The sequence below is a fragment of the Aedes aegypti genome, chromosome 3 (assembly GCF_002204515.2).
Source record: "Aedes aegypti strain LVP_AGWG chromosome 3, AaegL5.0 Primary Assembly, whole genome shotgun sequence".
Classification (NCBI taxonomy): Eukaryota; Metazoa; Arthropoda; class Insecta; order Diptera; family Culicidae; genus Aedes; species Aedes aegypti.
The window spans coordinates 214,545,108-214,568,116 of NC_035109.1; the positions used below are offsets into that span (position 1 = coordinate 214,545,108).

A 23,009-nucleotide genomic window follows, 5' to 3' on the forward strand; every position below is an offset into this window, starting at 1 on the left:
ATGACCCCATATATGGTTCTCGATCTATTTCGAAGACCATACTGCCGTTAGTTCTACGCATATTTGTCCCGCGGTCCATAAGGGTGACATAGAACATGGGACAAGTAGGCGTAGTTCACGTGTAATAAGTAACGAAGATTCTTAAACGGATATTTTTGGAACCGGTTGTTTTCGTTCTAGTTTTTGACCAATTTTTCCTTATTTTAGAAACTATCTTCCCCGTTCCAGCGCAACGTAGTTTTCAAAACTTTCCCTTGCCTGATATCGCGACGAAAATGCATTAAACTAAACAATAATGCTTAACTATGGATTGAACTCAATCGCCGGTGTTATTTTCTACACTAACTAAACGCATAGCAAAAGTACTACCGGATAACGTCATTCAAAACTTTCTCCAAAGGTTCTAACTAGTCTTCCCAAACGAACACCGAACACGTTGGTTCAGGCGGTTTCGGTACTCTCCTTGTACTCTATTTTCGTGTGCAAACCGAAACGCTCGAAACTGAACCTAAACCCAAACATGTGTAAAGTGAACATTGGTTCAAACGCCGGTTCGAAAACCGGTCCATTTGTACCTCGAATGCAACCACGGTTCAAATTTTGGTGCAAATCTTCAGTTGCATCCGAGGTTCAGAACGATGACACAAACGGAGAGACAGAAAATTGTTGATATCCACGCTTATCAATTTCTACTTATCGTGTCTTGTTGTTTGATATAGTAAAATCCTTGTTTTTTTCATAAAGTTACCACTGAATGTTACTCAAAGTATTGATCTCAATTGATCTGCTTAAATGAAACATTTATTCAAGCCTCAAGGGTCTTGTGATTTGAACCAAAAAGTTCCATATATGATCGTAGAAATTTATCCGCGTGGATTTCAACCGTTCTCTGTCTGCCTGCTTTGTGCCATTATTTGAACCCAAGTTTGAACGCAAGTTTGAACCGAAGTACACATGTACCGGGTTCGGTTTGATACACTGGTACAGAGACGAAGCGCGTTTGTGGTTCAACACAAGTTGCAATGTTCAAACCAAAGTTGCACATCGGTTCGGTTCATGGGAAGACTGGTTCTAACTTTTATGTCCACTCTAAAGCGCTTTTTTCAATTAATTGAACTATTGAATACTGAAACTCTTGTATATTTTGAACTTTAGCAATTATTTGTAAGTGCGTCAAATAAGGAACATAGTGCGTCAAATTAGGCACATTGAAGAATTGATGCGTCAATTAAGGAACCTAATGTGTTCCACAAAAAGTCAATTAAACATGAATAAAAAAACGTTTAATATTTTTTTACTGATTTTTCCCTAATTCTATAATAGTTGAGCTAGCATATGTTCAATTTTCAACAAAATCGGAAAGATTTAGACGATTTGACAAGTGTTTGAATTTAGAATTTTCTTAACCGCGTCAAATATGGTACGTCCACGGTATCTGATAAATGGCCAGGTGACTATATTTTACCGGAACAAATGCACTGCCAGTTGAGAAACGCTAGTGGTTCACAGATAGGTATAAGAGGTATAAGCCAACGAGACGGGTCGGAATTTCAAAACAAAAACAATACAATACCACACCGCTTGGCCGATTATTTGCTCGCTACAAGTAAACTCGGTACTTACCGCATTCTAAAGGGATATTCAAGCAAAGAGATATTTTTAGCAGTGAAATTCAAAGAACGTTAATGTTCTTGTTTATTGAGATGCTCTTCGGCTAGGTAGACTGATAGTCGAATGCTAAGAGAATTATGCAACAATAGATACATCTGCAATACTTAATTCAATGCTCACTTGAAAGTGAAGTTTTGGCACTAGATATCACCCCAAGTAAGCTATTTGCTCTCCTGCCAGCTAGAATCAATTTAATTTCTCTTCTTTAGGCGCCGCTATTTGTAAATGTCAAGGTCAATTGAGGATAAAAGCGAAATTCCGTTCTCTGCGTTAGCCACCGGCAGCAGTCGGTTTTCACTGAACGTTTTCAAAGTCACTGCCGCCATGCAGTCGCAGCGCAATATTGTACCATCATCAACACTGCCGATAACGAGGCAATAGTTGGTGGGGCGTATTAGGTGCTTTTGAACAGAAAATATGAAGAACGAATTGTACACATATTGGTATGCATTTAATGGTGTTATTTGCAAAACTTCGTTGTGTAGTTAATTTAGAAATATCTAAACACGATATAGCGAAAACCAAAATCGATCGCTATTTTATTTATTTATATGATTATTTCTCGATTACTTTTTCAAATCGACGTAAGTAACTTTCATACGGTTTTGAGAAAACAAATTCAGAAGAATCACAACCTGTCTTTTAAAACTGTTTTAAAATTAATCAACTTTTTAACATTTTTTCGCCGAGTACATCGCTTAAATTTTGCATACATTAAGCTCGCGTTCAAAAACTAGGGAGTTCCTGTTATATCCCACAAAAAAAATATTACAAAATGATAAGCCGATTTATTCAGTTACTTTCGACGTTTTTCTATCAGTGTAAAATCGGCTCAAGTAGTGTTTTGTTTTGATTCGTGGTTAAGTCACTTTGTCTCTCCATACAGCGGAGCGGCGAAAGTAGGGGTTAGGTTGCGAAAGTTGAAAATCTTACTTTCGTCGTTTTGTAAATCCGGAAATTACACGTTCTAAAAGTGAAAAATCGAGTTGGTTTAGAGCGCCACGTGTAGGATTTCGTCTGCGAAACACGTAGAATCGATAAAGTAAGTTTATATATTTTTTTGATTTGAGTCTGTTTGAATAAGTTTTCGAGATTTTATTTTTTGCATTATGTTTATTATTATTATTATTATTATTATTATTATTATTATTATTATTATTATTATTATTATTATTATTATTATTATTATTATTATTATTATTATTATTATTATTATTATTATTATTATTATTATTATTATTATTATTATTATTATTATTATTTTTATTATTATTATTATTATTATTATTATTATTATTATTATTGTCTAAGAACTGTTTCACACATGGGATCAAATGTAAAACAAATCTTCTCAAGCCTCAGCTGGTCCTCAGCCTATTTGATCAGGTGGGCCACAAAATATGCAAGGATTTAGTTTAAAGCTATCCTATGGGATTGCAAATAATAAAAAAAAAGGTTTTAGGGTTTTTAAGAACAAGAGAAAAAAATGATTTCAAAATTTCCTATAGGTAAGACTTTCAAGATTTATTTAATTTTGAAAATGCTGCTTAAATAAAGCTTTTATAAAAAAAATGTTGTTTTGGTTAGGGGTCATGCACAAATAACGTCACGCTCCAAGGGGGTGTCGAGCCAAGCGTGACAAGCCTTACAAAATTTTCGGATGACTCATACAAAAAGTGTGACAAAGGGGAGGGAGGGAGTCGAAAAAATTGTAATTTAGTGTGACATAATTTGTGTACCATCCCTTATCGCGAAGCGAAGATTTTTTTGTAAATTGTAGATATTTAAAAGTATTTTAGTTAACCTAAGTTCCCTTATTGATTCAGGATAACTACCCAACTAACACTTTTAGTGCTATAAGCCAAGATTATTTGCATCCTGCTTGAATTGAACAGTTGAATTGAAGCAACGAACGCTTCAAAAAACGAAACCTAACAAAAATAGAACGAGTAGCGTTAATACAGCTATAACGCAAACATTTTGCAGCTTCCAATCTTAGCTGATTTTATTTCGTCTTTAATCGCTTTTGCTGCTTTTACAAAGCTGTATCTAAACACCTTAAACAGTAGCAATTTAATGTTGTGGAATAAAAGTTCTCATCATTCATCCGGCTGCTTCTATGCAATATGTTTTGTTATGCATATGCTGCTTAATTAATCAATTAAGAAGCGCTTTGTCGTTTGTTATACAGCGCACATACAGCAAAAAGCTATATAATAACAATATGTGACGCAACTACACAGCCTGTTGGATGTAAACATTACGTTTGACGTTTCTCACACTTTTACAGCTTGATGAAGTGTTATAAGCATGATTATAACATCTTACAACATCATTATAAAATATTGCATAATCCGTTTTCGATGTAAAAGGAAACGGTGTTTTTCTTTGCTTTTGATATATACTGTAGTGGCAGCAAGAACACCGTCGTGACTTTTGGATGCAGAGATCGTGAGTTCAATCCCAAGCGGTGGCGGGTACTCTAATTGTGTAACGTAGGGAACATTGAATTCAGATACTTATAAATTGATTTGCGGAAGCTGTGAAACAGCTTGAAAATAATATTTAATCGATAATACAGTGAAGCTGTCAAAAAATATTCAACAGTTGCGAAGTGATTGAAAAAACGCCTTCAGAAGATGTTATACAGCTACTTGTCCTATAACAGTCGAGACAAAGCAATGATCGGTATGCATAAGAGCTGCCAACACAGCTTAAAAATGGCTGGATAGATTCGCCAGATTTGTTGTTAAAAGGATCGGATAAAAGCTTTTGTTCGAACGTTCAGCGCATTTACTCAGCATGAGGGCGCACGGGACGTCATTATAATCCCTATCCATTTGAAGAAGCAAACCTCAAGTACCATTCCATATATCGATATGAAACATTTATCATATAATTCTATATATGTAGTGCATAACCCATGACATTTTCAGCTTCATCTGTTCACTAAAACCTGAAATTTGCTTCTGCATAGTTTTGATGAAAATTGTTAGAGTGAGACGAAGAAAGGGAGAATAACACGGTCTCCCGTGTTACCTTAAGCCGTATGAAGAAGGCTTCGAGAATGTTACCATCTGCAATAAATGTTAGTTGGACTAGTTTTGAAGAAATTAATGGTCTTTAATCAATTTTGAGATGTTCATGAGCTTATAATAAATTGCAGTAAATTTCTTGATAATTACTAAAAGTTATTCGATTGATAAACGTACACAGCCAAATTTACTTAGATTTTAAATAGCAGCTCCAATCCAACTTTGTACAACATCCTTGGTTTTGCGAAAGTCTGACCACACTGACCAAAGATGACGTCTTCGGCAAAATTGTTCCATAACGGATTTTGCCACTAGGCGGCGCTAGTGGGCATGAAACCTGTGTTTCGCATATCTCAGGATCCTGACCACTTAGAAAGATGGCGTCTTCGGCAAAGTTGTTTAGTAACTCAAGGACTATCATTGTTTGGGCTAGTTGATTCAAAGTTTTGCCACCAGGTGGCGCTAGTGAGCATAAAACATTTGTTTCGCAAATATCTCAGGAGCCTGATCACTTAAAAAGATGGCGTCTTCGGCAGAGTTGTTCAGTAGCTCAAATTCATTCTTTGTTTAATCCTTAAAGTTTGAGATTTTGTAAAATAATGATAGTCCCTGAGCTTCTGAACTACTTTGCCGAAGACACTTCCTTTCTAAGTGGTCAGGCTCCTGAGATATCTGCAAACAAAAGTTTCATGCTCACTAGCGCCGTCTAGTGGCAACATTTTGAATCAACTAGCTCGAACAATGATAGGCCATAACTTACTAAACAACTTTGCCAAAAAAGCCATCCTTCTAAATGGATCCTGGATATCTGCAAAACAAAAGTGAAACTTCCATGCCCACTAGTGCCACCTAGCGGTCAAATTCCGAATATAATAAGGTACCATCAGATAGCGCTTCACCTCCAGAACAACTTTACTAAAACCACAATAGATCAATTTAATGGTCGCATCGCAGTTGTTCAAATCCCAACAAAAAAAAAGACCCCATGTTTCTATATTATCTGGATTTTGAGATACCATAGTGCGTTCATTATTATGCGACTTCTATGTACATTTGTTGATTTTGACGTATTACAAAGGCCATACTGTGAATAAAAACTGTCGAGTATTGTTTTTAAGAAGATTCGTGAGGAATATATTTTGGTTTGGTGTTGATAGTTATCTTTGTTGCAAAATGATCACATATAAATCACAACTGTTGTATAAAGTACAACAGCGCGACAGCCCGAAAGTCAAAGACACGTTAATTTTTATGAATTTCAACAGCTTTTAGACCAATTTGACTTATCTTGAACACGAAAAAATATTAAATTGAGCATAATTTCTGCCTGCACTCACACAATATGACAAGCCCATGGTGGTATGCCGTTTTTAAGGCATCATATATGTGCTTAAGAGTAGCAAGCGCATACCGAACGGTATCCTAAGAGGCCGTGTGCATCATAGTTGGGATGATGCCCATCGGGCTCATCATCAAGGAAGATGTTCAATGCCTTAACTAAAGAGGTTCCAGAGGAGTCCGCGACACGTGGAAAGAGGAAACGCTAAGAAGATGGCAGCAGGAATGGGATAACTCAACTACGGGTAGATGGACTGCTTTTGGTATTATGTGTCAGATTGGTATGAAAGAAACCATGGGGAAGTGAACTTCTATCTGACGCAGTTTCTGTCAGGACATGGTTGCTATAGACAGTACCTGCATAGGATCGGGCGCTCAGAATCTCCTGCGTGCCCCAATTGTGCTCGCTATGTACATGCGGAGGGGACACGTCCCCCGACAATATAATAGAGAGAATGTGTGTGGATGCTGAATTCTGGAATGCAGTAACTAAGGCTGTCACTCATATTATGTTACAATTGCAGCGCCTATGGCGCGCCGACCAAGAGTTGGCTGCAGAGGGGTCTACCCCGTTTGGCATAATGCCATTTGGCATACAGTCGTTTGGCATAATGGTCGTTTGGCATAATTTGAAAAAGGAAGATACTGCAGTGGTACAGTGATATGCCGTACCATAAGAAGCGTCATAAAATTCCATGTTCCTTCATTTTTTCAAATGACATCGAATAACTTAGGCGTTGGATATATTTTTGTTAAAGATGCGCCATAATATCCTGGACTTAATGACTCCGGAAGTCATGTATGATGCAATTCCAAAAGAGCTTTATTGGATATTGGTTTCCTTGAAAAATGATAATTAGAAGTATGTCCTATCACTAACTGTTACGACGCGTGAACAAACACGGGATTTTCGGACACCTATTTAGCACTCCGTTATTTGCTTGGAGAATGCTTTAAGCTGCAGAAATTTATTGAAATTAGTTTTATAAATAGTTTTAAACAGTTTCTTGACTTACGTATTTAGTCCCTTTTTATCGTGTGTCCACTGTCCGCAACTGTCTTTAACAATGTATGTATTTCTGTGTAAACAATTAACGTTAGTAATTTATTTTAGTTCAGTTCAGTGTATTCATGGTACTTACAATTTCAATTCAAATAGAAACTAAGTTTAATTTAAGTTTTAAAGTGTTTTAGTTTATAAAATTTAAGAATTCAACCACGTTTTAAACTTCGATTGCTCTAATGTCTATTGGTCTTTCTGTTTTGATCCCTTTACCATCGATGACAGCTATGCTATCACGGTAGGGTAAGCAAGGTAGCCCCAAGGTATCTCCCAATGTAGTGGTAGTGCGCACAGTGGGTCTACTCATCCACACTAACTGACAACGGAATGTACGATCGTGAGCAGTTTATACACACCCCTTTGCTTAATGGAAGGAATCAAATGATCAAATTCAATGTTTTTCACAATTATGCCAAACGGCTATTATGCCAAATGGCGATTATGCCAAAGGACCGTTATGCCAAATGACATTATGCCAAACAGCTATTATGCCAAACGACTGTATGCCAAACGGCATTATGCCATACGGCATTATGCCAAACGGGGTAGACCCCTGCAGAGGATTAGCCCTGCCGAGGCTGGTCCTTGTAACATTGTTTAAGTCGGCTAGGAGAAGCAGTTTGCCTAGGCTACTTCTGCTACACGTGTTGTGCTATATGCACTGGCCTCTCCCCGAAGAAAAACCACCTTACGGGTTCCGGGGAGGTAAGGTCTGAGGCCAAGGGTAATGTCGATGCACTGTACACCACTTGAGCAATTCTAAAAGAATTGCTCAAGTACAGTGCATGGGCTGGTTTTAGCGGGTCGTCGTTGGTGCGTCATCCCCGCATTCCCTGAGTTACCTTCTCAAGGAATCTGTTTGCATACAGATTTGCCCCCTTGTAAAAAAACACACATATTGGGTGGTATGAACAAAAATCGCTTAACTTCACTACATGCACATTTACTCAAAAACAAAATCCACAAAGACTACTACACTTTTGGTACGAATAAGAAACATTTCGAACATGTAGTACAAATCATTTCAAACTATATTGCTATCATGTGCATTTCCGCTATGATTTGCGTAATCGAGCATGGAATCTAACCGATTACGCGACAATTTGCACAGGTTAAAGCATTTTTCACAAGACATGTAGTGTAATTCTGCTATATATCTGGCATTATCTTTATTTGCATGATTTTATGATTATTTTTCATCAAAGATTTTTCTGGGTGGTTTTCGGTCTTCGAAAACGCCAGAGTTTAACGAATTTTTAAATTTTAGCTTAATATCTGTGTCATTTGTGAAGACATTTTGAGATTACAGCAATCAAACTATGAATTACGTAATTCCTAGCAATTTTGAGATTCTTGTGAAATTGTGGTAGAATTTTAAGGCTCCCTGTGTGTATTAACAGTATGTTGAATTTCGGAAATTATAAGTATTTCTGTGGTATTCTAGTTATTCCGCTACGATTGTTGGTATTACTGGTATTATCCTAGAATTAAAAATCAGTTCTCATAATAGTGCTTGAATTGAGGAAGGATTTTTTTGGAACTCTGGTAGGAATCTCCATTGAAAAGTCTTTTGAGTCCAGTAATATTGCTGAGTTTTTTTTTAATCTGTTGTTGCATTCGATTCGTAGTAATCTTGTTATCAATTCGATCTGGTGGAAATTTTGAAATCCAATTGGGAATGTTGAGATTTTTATGGGAATTGTAGTGCCTCCAATGGCAATCGTTAGAATGCAATAAAAATCCCCCTGGAACAATAAGGTTTCCATCAAAATTATTGAGATTCTTATCGATATCGCAAAAATTCCCATCGTAAAGAATGCAGAAAATATTTGCCGACATTTAAAAGACTTATATTTAAGTTTTGCTCTGAAATCCCGTCGGAACTGGGAATCAGACGGGGTTGGTGGTCTAATGACTACCGCTTCTGCTTCATATGCAGAAGGCCATGGGTTCAATCCCAGGCCCGTCCCTTTACTCGTACTTTGTAGTTGTATCTTTCACTTGTTTCTATCATCCACTCTCAATCTATCACACTTACACCCTATCTGTTCATATCAAACGCTAGAACCAGAAACGGACAAGAAACCGTTTCCCTACGCTTCTTTTCTTTACGCCTGATACATAGGCAGTCTGCTAACCAAACAGCAAACCTCTCTGCCATGCCTTTCCCCCAACCCACACACTCCCGCATGAATTGGCGTAGACGCAATGGTATATACGGTCTACCGTGGGAGCCAGTTTTAATGCATCATCAATTCCTCCCCCTTTCCCTCATTGTTCTGCATTCTGACGTGGTCGGCGCCATTGTTGCCTAAAAATAGAAGATTACTAGCACTTATATACTGAGGGTGTCTGTTAGTCCCAAGCAGTTATTCAGTTGGTTCCTTGTGTAAGTGCAGCTGATCAAGCGATACTGGAGTAGCAACCACGGGCAACCAATCAAGCTCAAGCTCAAGAAATCCCGTCGGAACTGGGAATCACTTGAATCTCAATAATTATTATAAGAATGCAAAATATTTACACCAGAATTTGCAGAAATCCAACCTACATCTCATAGATTCTTACAGAAAGCCCGTCTCAAGGATAGCCACAGAATTCAAAGAGATTAAGGCAAAGATTAATCGAAGTCAAACTTCAAATTTTCAGGAGCACACATCTGGAGAACCGAACACCCAGTTGAACTGAAAACACCAATCCATTTAATTTTCAGCTTAAACGGATGTTTGGTATTCCAGATTTGTGCTATTGAAAATTTTAGGTTTGGCTTCGATTCATCTTCACCATAATAACCAGCATCTCATTCTCACCTGAATTCTAGAGTTTTATCAGACTTCTAATATTTCCACAGTAATCCTAGAATGGATTCCAAAATTCCTACCAAATCCTAAATGCCTATCGGAATCCCAAATCCCCCAACAGTCAAAATTCATATGTAAAATTCAGAATTACTTTATAAATACCTCAATTCCTACCAATATCCCAGAAGAACTCCCTTGAAGTTCATGGACCTCACGAAGGAGAGGGAAATTTGACCTTATTCTCCATGTAAATTATAAATCGTCTACAGACTGTGGTCCTAAATGTTTGAATTTTGATCTTCGACAATGTCTATGTCGTTGATTAACAGCTCCATGCTGCACACATGGTATTACATGGCCTTAACTGGGAAGTAAGTAGGTTCACCATTTGTAGAAGACAGTCCATGTATTGGGCCTGAAAAACATGATATTCGTTCAAATAAAAAAGGGTCACGAGAAGACCACGCTTTGGGCTGTTTCATTAAACGAGAGGGTCTCCTGAAATCCATAAAATCGTTCACTTGTCTTGCAGAAGAGGCTCAAGCAGAATCAGTAGTAACAGTAGTAAGTTTTTAACACTTATTCCGACTTTTCAGTTCAAGGAATATAGAGAACTATCATAAATCTAAAATGGCAAAAACATAGTGTTAGATACAGAAAATCAAAATACAAAAAAAAAATAAAAAAAATCATTATGTGAAATGTAATAGTTACTTTTTTACGTGCCTCCGTATCAACATTGAAAAGTTTTAAAACCGCAATGTTTAACTTTAAAAATATTGTACCGTCAAGCTACCATTCACCGTGCATTTAAGAAAAAATTGCACTTCAAAAAATTATACAACTTTTCCAAATAATTTGAAGCGTACTAGAATACCACCACTACGTAGCGTGAAATTATATAATAATCCAGGGAAAAATCTAAAACTAGTGATGCATAGCAAAAAATTACTCAAAAATTATGTTTGAAAATGTCATGTTAAGGTCGCCTCGTACCGTTCTATGTCACCATTTACCGTGCACCCTAGTGCACCATTTACCGTGCGTGCAGTTTTCGTCATGATTTAATTTTGTATCTTGAAGAAACGTTGTTTATGGAGAAACTATGTTGCTAGTAGTGTGAGCACTCATTTTTAAGACTACTCAAAGCTTCATTTACAATAAAAACCATAAAAAATGAAAAAAATGGCTAAATAATTATTTTTTCATTAAAATCGTTATAAGAGGATTGACTGTATTGTCCAAACCATTACTTCTTCACTCAAAAACTAAATATGAAGTAGTTTAATGACGACATAACAATAAATCTAATATTACCGAATAATTTCATGCCTTCACACTAATGCACGGTAATAGGAACCATATATATTGAAAAGGATCCATTCACCGTGCATTTGTGTTTCGACTGAAATACAATAAAAAATTCTAATTTGCATAAAATCTTATTGCTCATACGATGAAATACATCTTGCTAATAGTATCCATAGTGAAAACTTGTTGGAATTTAGAAAAATTTCATACTAAATTAAAAATGTGAATTTTTGGCGTTTCTACTAAGAATGTTAAAAAATCTCATTTTCAAACAGAATTCACATGACATTGACTACATAAACTAGGTTTTTCAAAATGCTTTGTGACAAAAACTACTTCATTTCATCAGTTTTACCTTATTTTGCTGACAAAAGAATAATTTGTGAAAATTGTATGAATATTCTGTAGGAATTTGTATATGTGCACGGTGAATGGAGGCCGCACGGTGACTGGTGACTTAACGGTAGTGTACCTAGTCAAGAAACGTCAGAAAGGGGTGAAACAAAGATTATAGCAAGCTAACGTAAAAAGCTGGTATCCAGCACTGTTCCGATTTTGTGTGACATTTTCACTCCTATTGGTCTTGTTGTACACATTTATTGTTTAAAGAGTGAAAGATAGAGGAAGATTATTACGCAGAACTCTATACGGTATGTATACATCCAAAACTAGAGCTAATACAAATATATTAGGGATATTCGCTTATCGGCGTTAATTCGCACGTATACCGTGATATAAACATTTCACAAATTTGTATAGACTTTGTAGGAAATATTTCAATGTGTTGCGATTCCACAATCAATCAATCCAAGAATGCGTCGGGCGCTATAACAACGTTCAACAAATTTGTTATTTATAAAATTAAAATGCACAAATGACAGACAGATCAAACCATTTTCAAAACAAATCAAATGATCAAGAGAATAGAGCAAATTGTTGATCTTTGGTGACGATCTGGAAAAGACTCCGGGAATCGTGGAGAAAGCAGTCACGAGGTCATTAACTAACCTGAATTATCGACTGGCACAAATCGTATAAAAATTGTGAACTTATACAAATGAACTTATAATAAGCCTGACATTTTTTGTTGGGTAGGTAACTAGATTATTAACTCTCACTTTTCATTCCCTAAAGACAGAACAGGGATATTTCATATGAAATATTTCTTCAAAAATATCTCAGTTAACGCAACGTTAAGTAAACACCCCTAGTAAAACATCGTCATGTGTACCAACATTATGCAACATTTGTAATTTTTGTATGCATAATTGTGTTCAAATCATACAGCCGCTGACTGGGTGAATTTTCTAGAACCTCACAAAATTACCGTATTCTCACATTCACCTACATAAAGCTTAACACTAAAATTTGAGGGAGTTAGAAGCAAGTGTAAGTAACAAAAACCTATCTATGAATTATGTTATTTTTGTTTCTATTTGACGGAAAATCATCTGAAAATACCATTAAAAAGCTTGGAAATAGAAGATTTTTTCAGTGTACTCAACTCAAAACCTACCAAAATGTCACTTGCATTAGGGCCCCTCATTTAATATTTCTGGGGACGAACCTGGTGTATTTTTGTATATCTTTTTTTTTTTTTTTTATCTTTATTAACGAGATTTTTAGCCCTGGGCTAGTTCATCTCGGGACCAACGGCTTTACTTCCCTTCCGAAGGAAGTCGTCACTGAAATTTTAGTGACTATCTCGGGGATGGGATTCGATCCCAGGTCCTCGGCGTGAGAGGCGTGTGTTCTAACCACTACACCAGGTCCGTCCCCTTTGTATATCTGAGTAAGTAAAATATTTAATGAAATACTAATTATTGATAAATAACTCAAGTGTTCATTTCCAGGATACAAACCGGAACGGGCAACGGAGCTTTACTTTTTCCTCCCGAAGCGCAGAAAATTTAGGATTATTTTTTATTGTGAAAATAAATGTTTGAAGCAACGGAATAGCATTTTTTATGTTTTTTTTTTTTGTGAACTTTACTTAAATTTTGCTTCAATCAGAACTTGGCGGCCCTGATTTGCTTTAAAACAGCATGAAATCCTACAAAAATAACAAATAATTAAGTGCTGATCATTCAGCAAATTGAAATGTACTTTGCTGGATGTTCAGTAAACCAGCTGTCATTTTTATGAGAATTTGATTTGGTTAGAACTCACGCCGAGGACCTGAGATCGAATCCCGTCCGGGATTGTCCCTTATGACTCAAAAAGATCATTGTGACGACTTCCCTCGAAGGGGAAGTAGAGCAGTTGGTCCCGAGATGAACTAGTTCAGGACTAAAAATCTCGTTAATAAAGATAAAAAAACTAAAAAGTATGCTTTCATGTTAATTATTGATTTTTTTGTGCCAGTTTTGCAAACTGTGCCCTTCATAAGTGTGAAGTCATAAATAAAAGTGCGCGATTATGTACACACCAAATTTTCGATCAGTCTTCCAGCAATTTCGTTTGCTGAAACCCATTCAGCAATACACAATTTTACTGATGTACAGCACTTCTGAAATTATTTACTGGAATTCAGCAATTTAACTTGCTGGATAATTGTCAACACCATCAGGTTTACTGATTTCCAGTAATTAAGATGACAGGTGATCGATAATCAGCAATCGGTTAGAAATTTTGCTGTAAACCAGTAAACATAATTACTGATTTCCAGCAACAGTTATACTTGTCAATCGAGAAACTTAAAAAAGAGAAAAAAAAATCTCTTACTTTCATTTGCAAGCACAGCATGGAGGTTTGTGAGAAAAACAATATATTAGTCGCCCTTTTTTGTATATCTGAGTAAGTAAAATATTTAATGAAATACTAATTATTGATAAATAACTCAAGTGTTCATTTCCAGGATACAAACCGGAACGGGCAACGGAGCTTTACTTTTTCCTCCCGAAGCGCAGAAAATTTAGGATTATTTTTTATTGTGAAAATAAATGTTTGAAGCAACGGAATAGCATTTTTTATGTTTTTTTTTTTGTGAACTTTACTTAAATTTTGCTTCAATCAGAACTTGGCGGCCATGATTTGCTTTAAAACAGCATGAAATCCTACAAAAATAACAAATAATTAAGTGCTGATCATTCAGCAAATTGAAATGTACTTTGCTGGATGTTCAGTAAACCAGCTGTCATTTTTATGAGAATTTGATTTGCTGAATGATCCAGCAAATTTCATTTTGCTGGATCGATTGCTGAATTTACAGCACAAAAAAATCAGCAAAAATTTGCTGGTTTACAGCAATAAAATTTTGGTGTGTAGGATCGATTTGCTATCTTCGCCGCATTATTCTTCATTTTATGACAAACGATTGCGGTTAAGACACCACGGTGTTTCGGCGCAATCCTGCTCTTCCTGGTCCCGATAGAAAAAGCTTTCATAATTTCTGACTACTAAAGAAAACTTTGTGATCTCCGTAACTTTTGATTTTCATCGCAATTAACGATTCTATCAACTTATCAAGCTTATTCTTTAGAACATTTTTTTCATGTAAAAAACAGCAAATCAAAACTTTCCTAAATCAACAGAATTATTAGTCATTGTTTCAGATAAGAAATCTTTAAAATAGTTTAAACGCGATGATTGGGTAGGAGCTCATGGAACACTAAGTTGGAACACGCAGTCTCTGTTGGAACGTTTTACTAGAAACAAGAATACGAAGCGTTCGTGTGAATATTTAGCTACTCTGAAGTGAAGATTTTTTTTATTATATAAAATGCGGCATACTGCCATGAGCTGGTCATAGTGTGTGAGTGTATGTAGAAAACGATGCTCAATTTGAAACATCTCATAATTCATTTATGTTAAAGATATGTCAAATTGGTTTTTAAGCCGTTGAAACTTATTAAAATTAGCGCAATTCTTATTTAAGGCATAGAATAGGGAAAAGCAAAAATACAAAAATCAACTTTTTTTTTTAATTTTTACCTATGAAAGATTTCTCGATACAGGTCGGACTCGATCCGGTGGCTAATATATTTTTTGATATTCTTGTTTTTTCAGTTTTTATGCATAATTTTGAGATAATTTAGTGTTGCAATATACACTATGAATGGTTTAGCAGTTTTGGACGTAGGTAAGAAAAGGGGGGTTTGAAACAGGGTTTTTTGTGTATGCCGGTCAAAACATTATTTTTCTTCTCAAGACCTCTAATGTCCCTAGAAATAATTTCTGGCTACGCCACTGCATCATATAAAGAAAACAACGCAACCTGAAGCAATTCGTCACGAATTTGCCACCGTCGGGGCTCTTCGTGGATCGTTAGCAAGGATATCGGCCACCGTCGGGGCTCCTTGCTGTGTCGTTTCTCGAATGCTGTTGGGTGTCCCCATCCGAGTATTCTGTGCAACCGGCGAAACCACAATGCAACACTAATCCGGAACCCTGAATCGTTGCGCTAGAGGTAATATCACCGACAATGAAAGAGGATCTATGCGGAACATGCAACCAGGCAGAACCACCTACGGGAAAGAAGAAGAAAGTGGGAAAGCGGAATAAAAGCAATGTGGAGGAAATCAGTTGGATCAGCTGCGACGCGTGTCAGAAGTGGTTCCACACATTGTGTGTACGGATAAGTGATTCCCTCCTGTCCGAAGTCAAAAACTACGTCTATCTGTGCGAAAGATGTAGTGTGATCGGTAGTCTCATTCGTGTACCATCGGATGCATCCTGCAAATCCGATCTGGTCGAGGTGCAGAAACGGATAGACGAACTAACCCTGCAGATAAAAAAGCTCGAATCCGAAATCAGCACTCACCAAAGCAACACGAAGAAGCAGATCGATCGCTTCCAAAACAAAATTCGCTCCATCGATCAAGCAGGCGATTCTCCATCTTCCACCAGACTGACAGAGGACATGGAGCAGAAAATACAGATCATCGAGTCCGGTGCGAAGCTTGCAAAAATATGTTCCCAGAGTATCAACTGCCACCGAATTTCCATCAACAAAGTACCACATCGTGAAGGAGAGAACACTCGGTCCATCGTCGAAAGCTTTCTAAGTTTCCTTGGTATCAGAAACCTGATGTCACACGTTACATCCTGCTTCCGGCTGCCCGTGAAGCCGTCCAAGTGGACCGACAGGTCGCTCACTCCGACAATCGTGGTAGTATTCAGTAGCGCTGAAGTACGCTCGGAAGTTTTGAAGAAATACTTCCAGTTACACAAAGAAGCCAAGTTGTGTAATTTGGAAAAGGGGCTTCCTCTACAGTATCGCTTCACCGTTAATGAGATGCTCTCTGTTAAAAGCTTCCGTGTTCGAAACCTTGCGCTAAGAATGAAGCAGAAAAAGCTCATTCAATCGGTGTACGTCAGAAACGACAGCATATCCATACGTCTACCGTGCCAGAAAAAGTACATTCCCATCGAAGATACCGGACATCTGCTTAAATTGATGAACGCAAGCTCTTGCACTAACGAGTCCTCGATTTTCTACGACGCAGAATCCTCACATTTCTAAATATTTAATCAAGCGCTAACGATTCCTATCACGACGAAAATATGCCCAACAATTACACGAACCTCCGTATAGGCCACCTTAACGTCCGTGGACTAGAATGTCACGCGGATGAAATGAAAATTCTACTCGACAAGAACCAGTACCACTTTTTCGCAGTCACCGAAACCAAAATGAAAGCATCCAGTTCGATGGGGCCCGTTCGAGTCCCGTCTTACAATTTCATGAAACACTGCCTACCAGCTGGAAGAGGCAGAGGCAGCAAATCATGCGGTGGAATAGGACTGTACTTCCTCAAAGGGCTGAAGGTTTCACCAGTGATGGAGTCAACTTTCAACCCCGACGTCCCTGTTGGACAAAGGTTCGAATACCTTGTGGTCCAAACCAAAATCAACGAGCTCACTGTAGGTATCGCAATCATCTACAATCCAATCGTTACTAATCCGAATTTCACCGCTGAGTATGAAAAGTTACTTTTTGATATACAAGACCTAGGCGTCGACAGGCTGTACCTCCTAGGAGATTTCAATATCAATGTAACTGCACCTTCGCCTACCGGAAACCATGAAGCACTTTTGCGAATACACCAAACTTTTAATTTAACAATTCTGCCAACAACTCCAACTAGGATTACAGACAGGAGTGCAACGACTATCGACCTGATGGTTACCGACTGCCCTCAATCAATTGTGACGGCCAAAGCAGTCTCGAACTCAATTTCGGATCACGAGACAATTTACCTAATCTCGAACGTTCGATGCAGGAAACCAACAGCCCACCGCCTAACGGTAAGAGATTTTCGTGCCATCGACACAACCAGATTGCAAGCAGACTTCCAGGGAATAAGATTCGAAAACATTTTGGATACGAGGGACGTCAATGTCAAAACACAATCCCTCACGTCTGAATTGTGCAACCTGATGGATCGCCATGCACCTGAGAAGATCATCACAGTCAAGGATAAACGCACGCCATGGATGACAACAGAAATTGAACAAGCAATCGTCGTCAGAAACCTTGCCCACGAACTCTATTCGCGAAATCCTCATCGAAGGCGGGATGACGCACAATGGCTGGAGTATACCCAAAAACGTGACCGAGCTGCAATCCTGGTTTCACAAGCCAAAAAGCGTTACGGCGAACGTTACTTCGCACCACATCTACCCGCGAAAAAACTCTGGAACAACCTAAGGAGGGAGGGCGTTCACAACAGCACCAAGAAAGAGCTACCAGAGGAACAGATCGACGTTGAGCAGCTAAACAGCTTCTTTTGCGAAGGTCATCGCCAACTACAAATTCAAGTGCCTGCAACCTCTACGAGGAATGAACTACATCGTGCAATCAGAGACGAGGGCGTCAGGGAACAGTTTAACTTCTGCCATACCAACGCTGGTGAAGTTGCCTCTAAAATGAACCAGATTCAATCAAACGCCACCGGTGCGGATGGCATCCCAATCTCGTTTGTAAAGCTGCTTTGTCCATTCATCTATCCCGTACTGGTAGACCTGTACAACTCGGTGATTGATAGCAGAACGTTTCCAGTCATGTGGAAGAAGGGAATCGTCACTCCGATTCCAAAAGTGCCGAACCCGCTACATCCCAAAGACTTCAGGCCGATTACAGTGCTTCCCGCAATATCCAAAGTACTGGAAAAGGTTTTACTCGACCAGATTGTTGAGTACATCGATGCTCCAGGCTCGCATTTGCTTTCGAGGTGCCAATCGGGTTACAGGAAGAAATACAGCACAACAACAGCTCTCGCCAAAATTACACACGACATCTACAACAGCTTCGATGGTGACCACTGTACTCTCATGGTGTTAGTGGACTTCTCTCTCGCATTCAATTGCGTCAACCACCTGAAATTGAAGTCCAAGCTCAGCGAAGAGTTTTGCTTTTCTCAAGATGCCTGTGCGCTGGTTACATCCTTCCTTGGGCATCGCAGCCAAGCTGTGAAAGTTGGATCAACGGTCTCTGCAGTGCACCCTCTCACAGATGGTACGCCCCAGGGTTCCTGCCTAAGCGCTCTTCTTTTTAGCCTGTACGTAAATAGTCTGCCGCAGGGACTCAAGTGCAGCTACCAGCTGTACGCAGACGACCTACAAATATATGTATCCGGACCAAAGCAAGACATCGAAAGGCTTGTAGCGTTGGTCAACACCGATCTTCAGCACATTGAACGTTGGGCCGGGATCAACTCACTTTTCCCAAATCCAAAAAAAACTCAAGCTATCATCTTTTGCAGAGAAGGAACAATTACACCGATTACAGACATCACCTTTTGCGCCGAAGCCATCCCACTATCCGATAGCGTCACTAACTTGGGTCTACAAATGGACAGGAATCTTCGATGGCTCACTCAGGTTAATGGAATCACAAAAAAAGTTTTTGGCACTCTGCATACCTTTCGTCGTTTCTCGCCTGTGCTGACTACCCAAACCCGGAAAAAAACTAGTGCAAGCAGTGGTGATGCCTTTCTTCACCTATTGCGATGTAGTGTATCACCCCGGCCTGTCCGTAGCACAAAAAAAGCAACTGAACAGATGTTTTAAGGCAGCGGTCCGTTTCGTATACCGGCTTCGTCGGAGAGAGTCCACCGAAGAAGTGAGGAACACCATCTTGGGACACGATCTAGCAACGAACTATCGGAACCGTATTTGCAGCTTTATGCGGCAGGGATATGCCAAGGATCTGCCCGACTATTTGCTGCAGCACCTTCAGCGAGGAACGCAAGAGCGCACTCGGTGCTTTACCATCCCAGCACACACGACGTCCCAAAGGAAAAGTATCCTCATTGCAGGAGCTCTTAGCTGGAACGGCGTTCCTCTTCAAATTAAGCTTGAACCAACAATTAATTCATTCAAGGCAGCCGTCAAACGATGGCAGTAGATAATAGGTACCTAGGTTAAATTTAATGTGGTCGTTATTGACACTGACAGTCACTGTAACTTGTAAAACCGTGATTTAATTACTAGTTTCCAATGTTTAATATCCAAATTTACTTCGTTCGTTTCCTTGACCTGAGATATAGTTTGTAAACTGACAGGGTATCGTAACGTTAATAAATTACAATTACAATTACAATTACGATAAAATATAATATTTAAGTTCTTTCATCGCAGATTTATTTTTTTTTTCTTTTAGTGATTCGATTATCCGGAGTGAAAAAAAAACGATACTCCGGATAATCGAGTCCGACCTGTATGTCGCAAATTTTTTTCACTACCAAACTTTTAGTGAGAAGAGATCGTAGATTCATATAAGTTTGATAATAGGTATGTATGTTTCAGCACATTGTGGTCCCGGGCATTTGTAAATTCGGCTCTGGATACACTTTTTAAAATCTCCAATATCTCCTGAACGTAGTAGGCTAGCTTTTCGTTTGAGCAGCATAAAATTCCCCCTTTGATTTTTACCTTCATCCACCTCTGAACTTTGCGCTTCGATGGCATTTTTTGAGGATTTAATTACCAATTTCGATCCAGTTTACGAGGAATGTGGTGGCACTAAATAATTAGAAGGCACATTCGTTTGGTTGTCACATTTGAAGGCACACTTGGAGCAAGTAATTGGCTCAGCGGGCTTGTTCAGTATGTATCTTGGGTGACTCAGCCACCGCATTGAAGAAGAAACGCAGCAATAATTCAACAACAACATAGCGCATAGAATGTGAATCCACATAAAATACACACAAACACCAACACTAATGCACAGTTCGGAAGACGGCCATTCTTGGAACAAATTCTTGCTCCTTGATGAAAATTCGCTTCCGTTTTCAGTCCCATTTCCACGGCCTGTGATTTCCAAATTACAATAATCGTATAAATAATGTGAACACGATGCCATTTCGTTCGAAACCATCCACAATATTGTTGAAACTTCCGACATTTTCGTCGTGATTTTGATTTTCTATCCTCCTTGCATACATAATCAGCTCTCCCACGCATCGAAATTCATCTGTGAATTTCCAATCGAATTTCACTCATTTTCCACCGAATTTTGCACAATCTTCACATTCACTTCACTTTCCAGTGGTTTAATAGCAAATTTCCACCAAATTCGACGGTAAATATTTACCTTTCTGTCCATTTTTATCCATAGTTGCATCTTCTATACTTCAACACTGATAAATACGATGACTGCGACGCTAATAAAATTTTTCAACTACTCCCCGATAATCAACCAATCCAGTCGAGAGCTTGACCAACACTTTCCCCGCAGCTTCGGCGTCCACGAACCGAACATCAAAACGCGCCGTCAGATGCTATAGCGTTTTTCAACGTAAACAACGCATGAAAAACTTTGGAATCGGTGCTCGTCATTTGGGTCAACCGAATAATGGCCGGGACGCGCGCTGATCATAGGACAAGGGTTTGTTCACGAATTTCATAACGCCAAAAATGGTCATTTATGACACCCACCCACCCACGAATTTTGTATGAGGGTTTATTCACAAATTTCATAACCCCAAAATGGCCATTTACGACACCCACCCACCCCCTGGTAAGGGTTTATTCACAAATTTCATAACGCCAAAAATAGCCATTTTCGACACCCACCCACCCCCTCGTAACGCTTTTTGTATGAATATTTTATAAATTTTGTATGAGCCGTAACATCACGAGGACACCCACCCACCCCCTTCAGCGTTATGAAATTTGTGAATAGGCCCTAACGCTTTTTGTATGCACATTTTACAAATTTTGTATGAACCGTAACACCATGAGGACAACCACCCACCCCCTTCGGCGTTATGACATTTGTGAATGGGCCCTGAGTTGTAACATATCAACATGGAGACGGAATTCAACTCAATTTTGGGTTGTTTCTGTTGAAATAAAAACGACTACAAACAAGGCTATTCACTCCACACCGCAGGCTACTGACTGATATTGCTACCACGTCAGCGCCTCTCTTTTATTTCATGTCTGGGTAAAGATATCTACAATTCTCGATTACTTTTTCAAATCGACGTAAGTAACTTCCATACGGTTTTGAGAAAATTAATTCAGAAGAATCACAACCTGTCTTCTAAAACTGTTTTAAAATGAATCACCTTTTTAACATTTTTTTCGATGTGTACATTGCTTAAATTTTGCATACAATGAGCTCGCATTCAAAAACTATAGACTTCCTATTATTTCACACAAGAATTTTATGACAAAATGATAAGCCGTTTTATTCAGTTACTTGCAACGTTTTTCTACCAGTGTAAAATCGACTCAAGTAGTGTTTTGTTTTGATTCGTGGTTAAGTCACTTTGTCTCTCCATACAGCGGGGCGGCGAAAGTAGTGGTTAGGTTGCGAAAGTTGAAAATCTTACTTTCGTCTTTTTGTAAATCCGAAAATTAAACGTTCCAAAAGTGAAAAATCGAGGTGTTTCAGAGCAAAACCTGTAGAATTTCCTCTGCGAAACACGTAGGATCGATAAAGTAAGTTTGTATACTTTTTTGACTTGAGAGTCTTTGAGAATTCATTCACTTAAAGTACTACCTCTACAATTCTTACCCATCGACATCTCCACTACAGGGTGTGTGATGTACCTGCTCTCCAACACTCCTCCTCATCACACAACCTATAAACCGCCATCTGCCACCGAGCTCTCTTGTCCACTAAGCTCCTCCTGGCTTAGAGCTCCAGCTACCGAACTCCTCTTAGTCGAGCTTCTCCTGGCCAGCTGCACCATCGTCCTCTAGGCCAACCGCGCCGTCCTCCGAGCTCCTCTTGACTTCCGAGGTCATCCAGCTGTTTCAAGCTCATCGTCCGATCAGCCAGCATCCGCACCTTCAGCCTCGTCCTCAGCATCTTGGCCACCAACTCTTGGGCACCTCGTCCAAGCCACCTTCCGTCCAGACTCCACCTTCCGTCCAGGCTCTACCTCCTCACCGAGATTCTGCCTCCTCGTCTAGGCCATGTCTCCTCGTGGTCCCTCATTGAAGCCGCCTCAGCGTCCTCCAAGCGTTCCTGGGCCCATAACCTGTTGAAATAAAAACGACTACAAACAAGGCTATTCACTCCACACCGCAGGCTACTGACTGATATTGCTACCACGACAGCACCTCTCCTTTATTTCATGTCTGGGTAAAGATATCTACAATTCATTCACTTGAAGTACTACCTCTACAATTCTTACCCATCGACATCTCCACTACAGGGTGTGTGATGTACCTGCTCTCCAACAGTTTCAACGCAATTCCGTAGTTGAGCCCAATAACTCAATTTTGGCTAAATTTCCAAGGTCCCCACTAGGTAGTTTGGCTTTAATTCCATTAGAAAAATATACTCAATTTTGGGTTGATTTAACGCAAAATTGAGTTCTTTCGACCCAAACA

The 23,009-nt window shown here is 38.9% G+C and overlaps 1 protein-coding gene across 2 annotated transcripts in view; it reads right to left on the bottom strand.

Annotated features, from left to right (window-relative positions):
• Window positions 1-20,901, bottom strand: part of LOC5570027 (LIM domain kinase 1) — a 50,578-nt gene extending 29,677 nt beyond the window's left edge. For both annotated transcript variants that reach the window (XM_021850097.1, XM_021850096.1), the window contains exon 1: window positions 20,755-20,901. In XM_021850097.1, coding sequence (XP_021705789.1) covers window positions 20,755-20,776 — 22 coding nt within the window. In that variant the 5' untranslated portion in view covers window positions 20,777-20,901. The remainder of the gene's footprint in view (window positions 1-20,754) is intronic.
• Window positions 20,902-23,009: the final 2,108 nt, after the last annotated feature.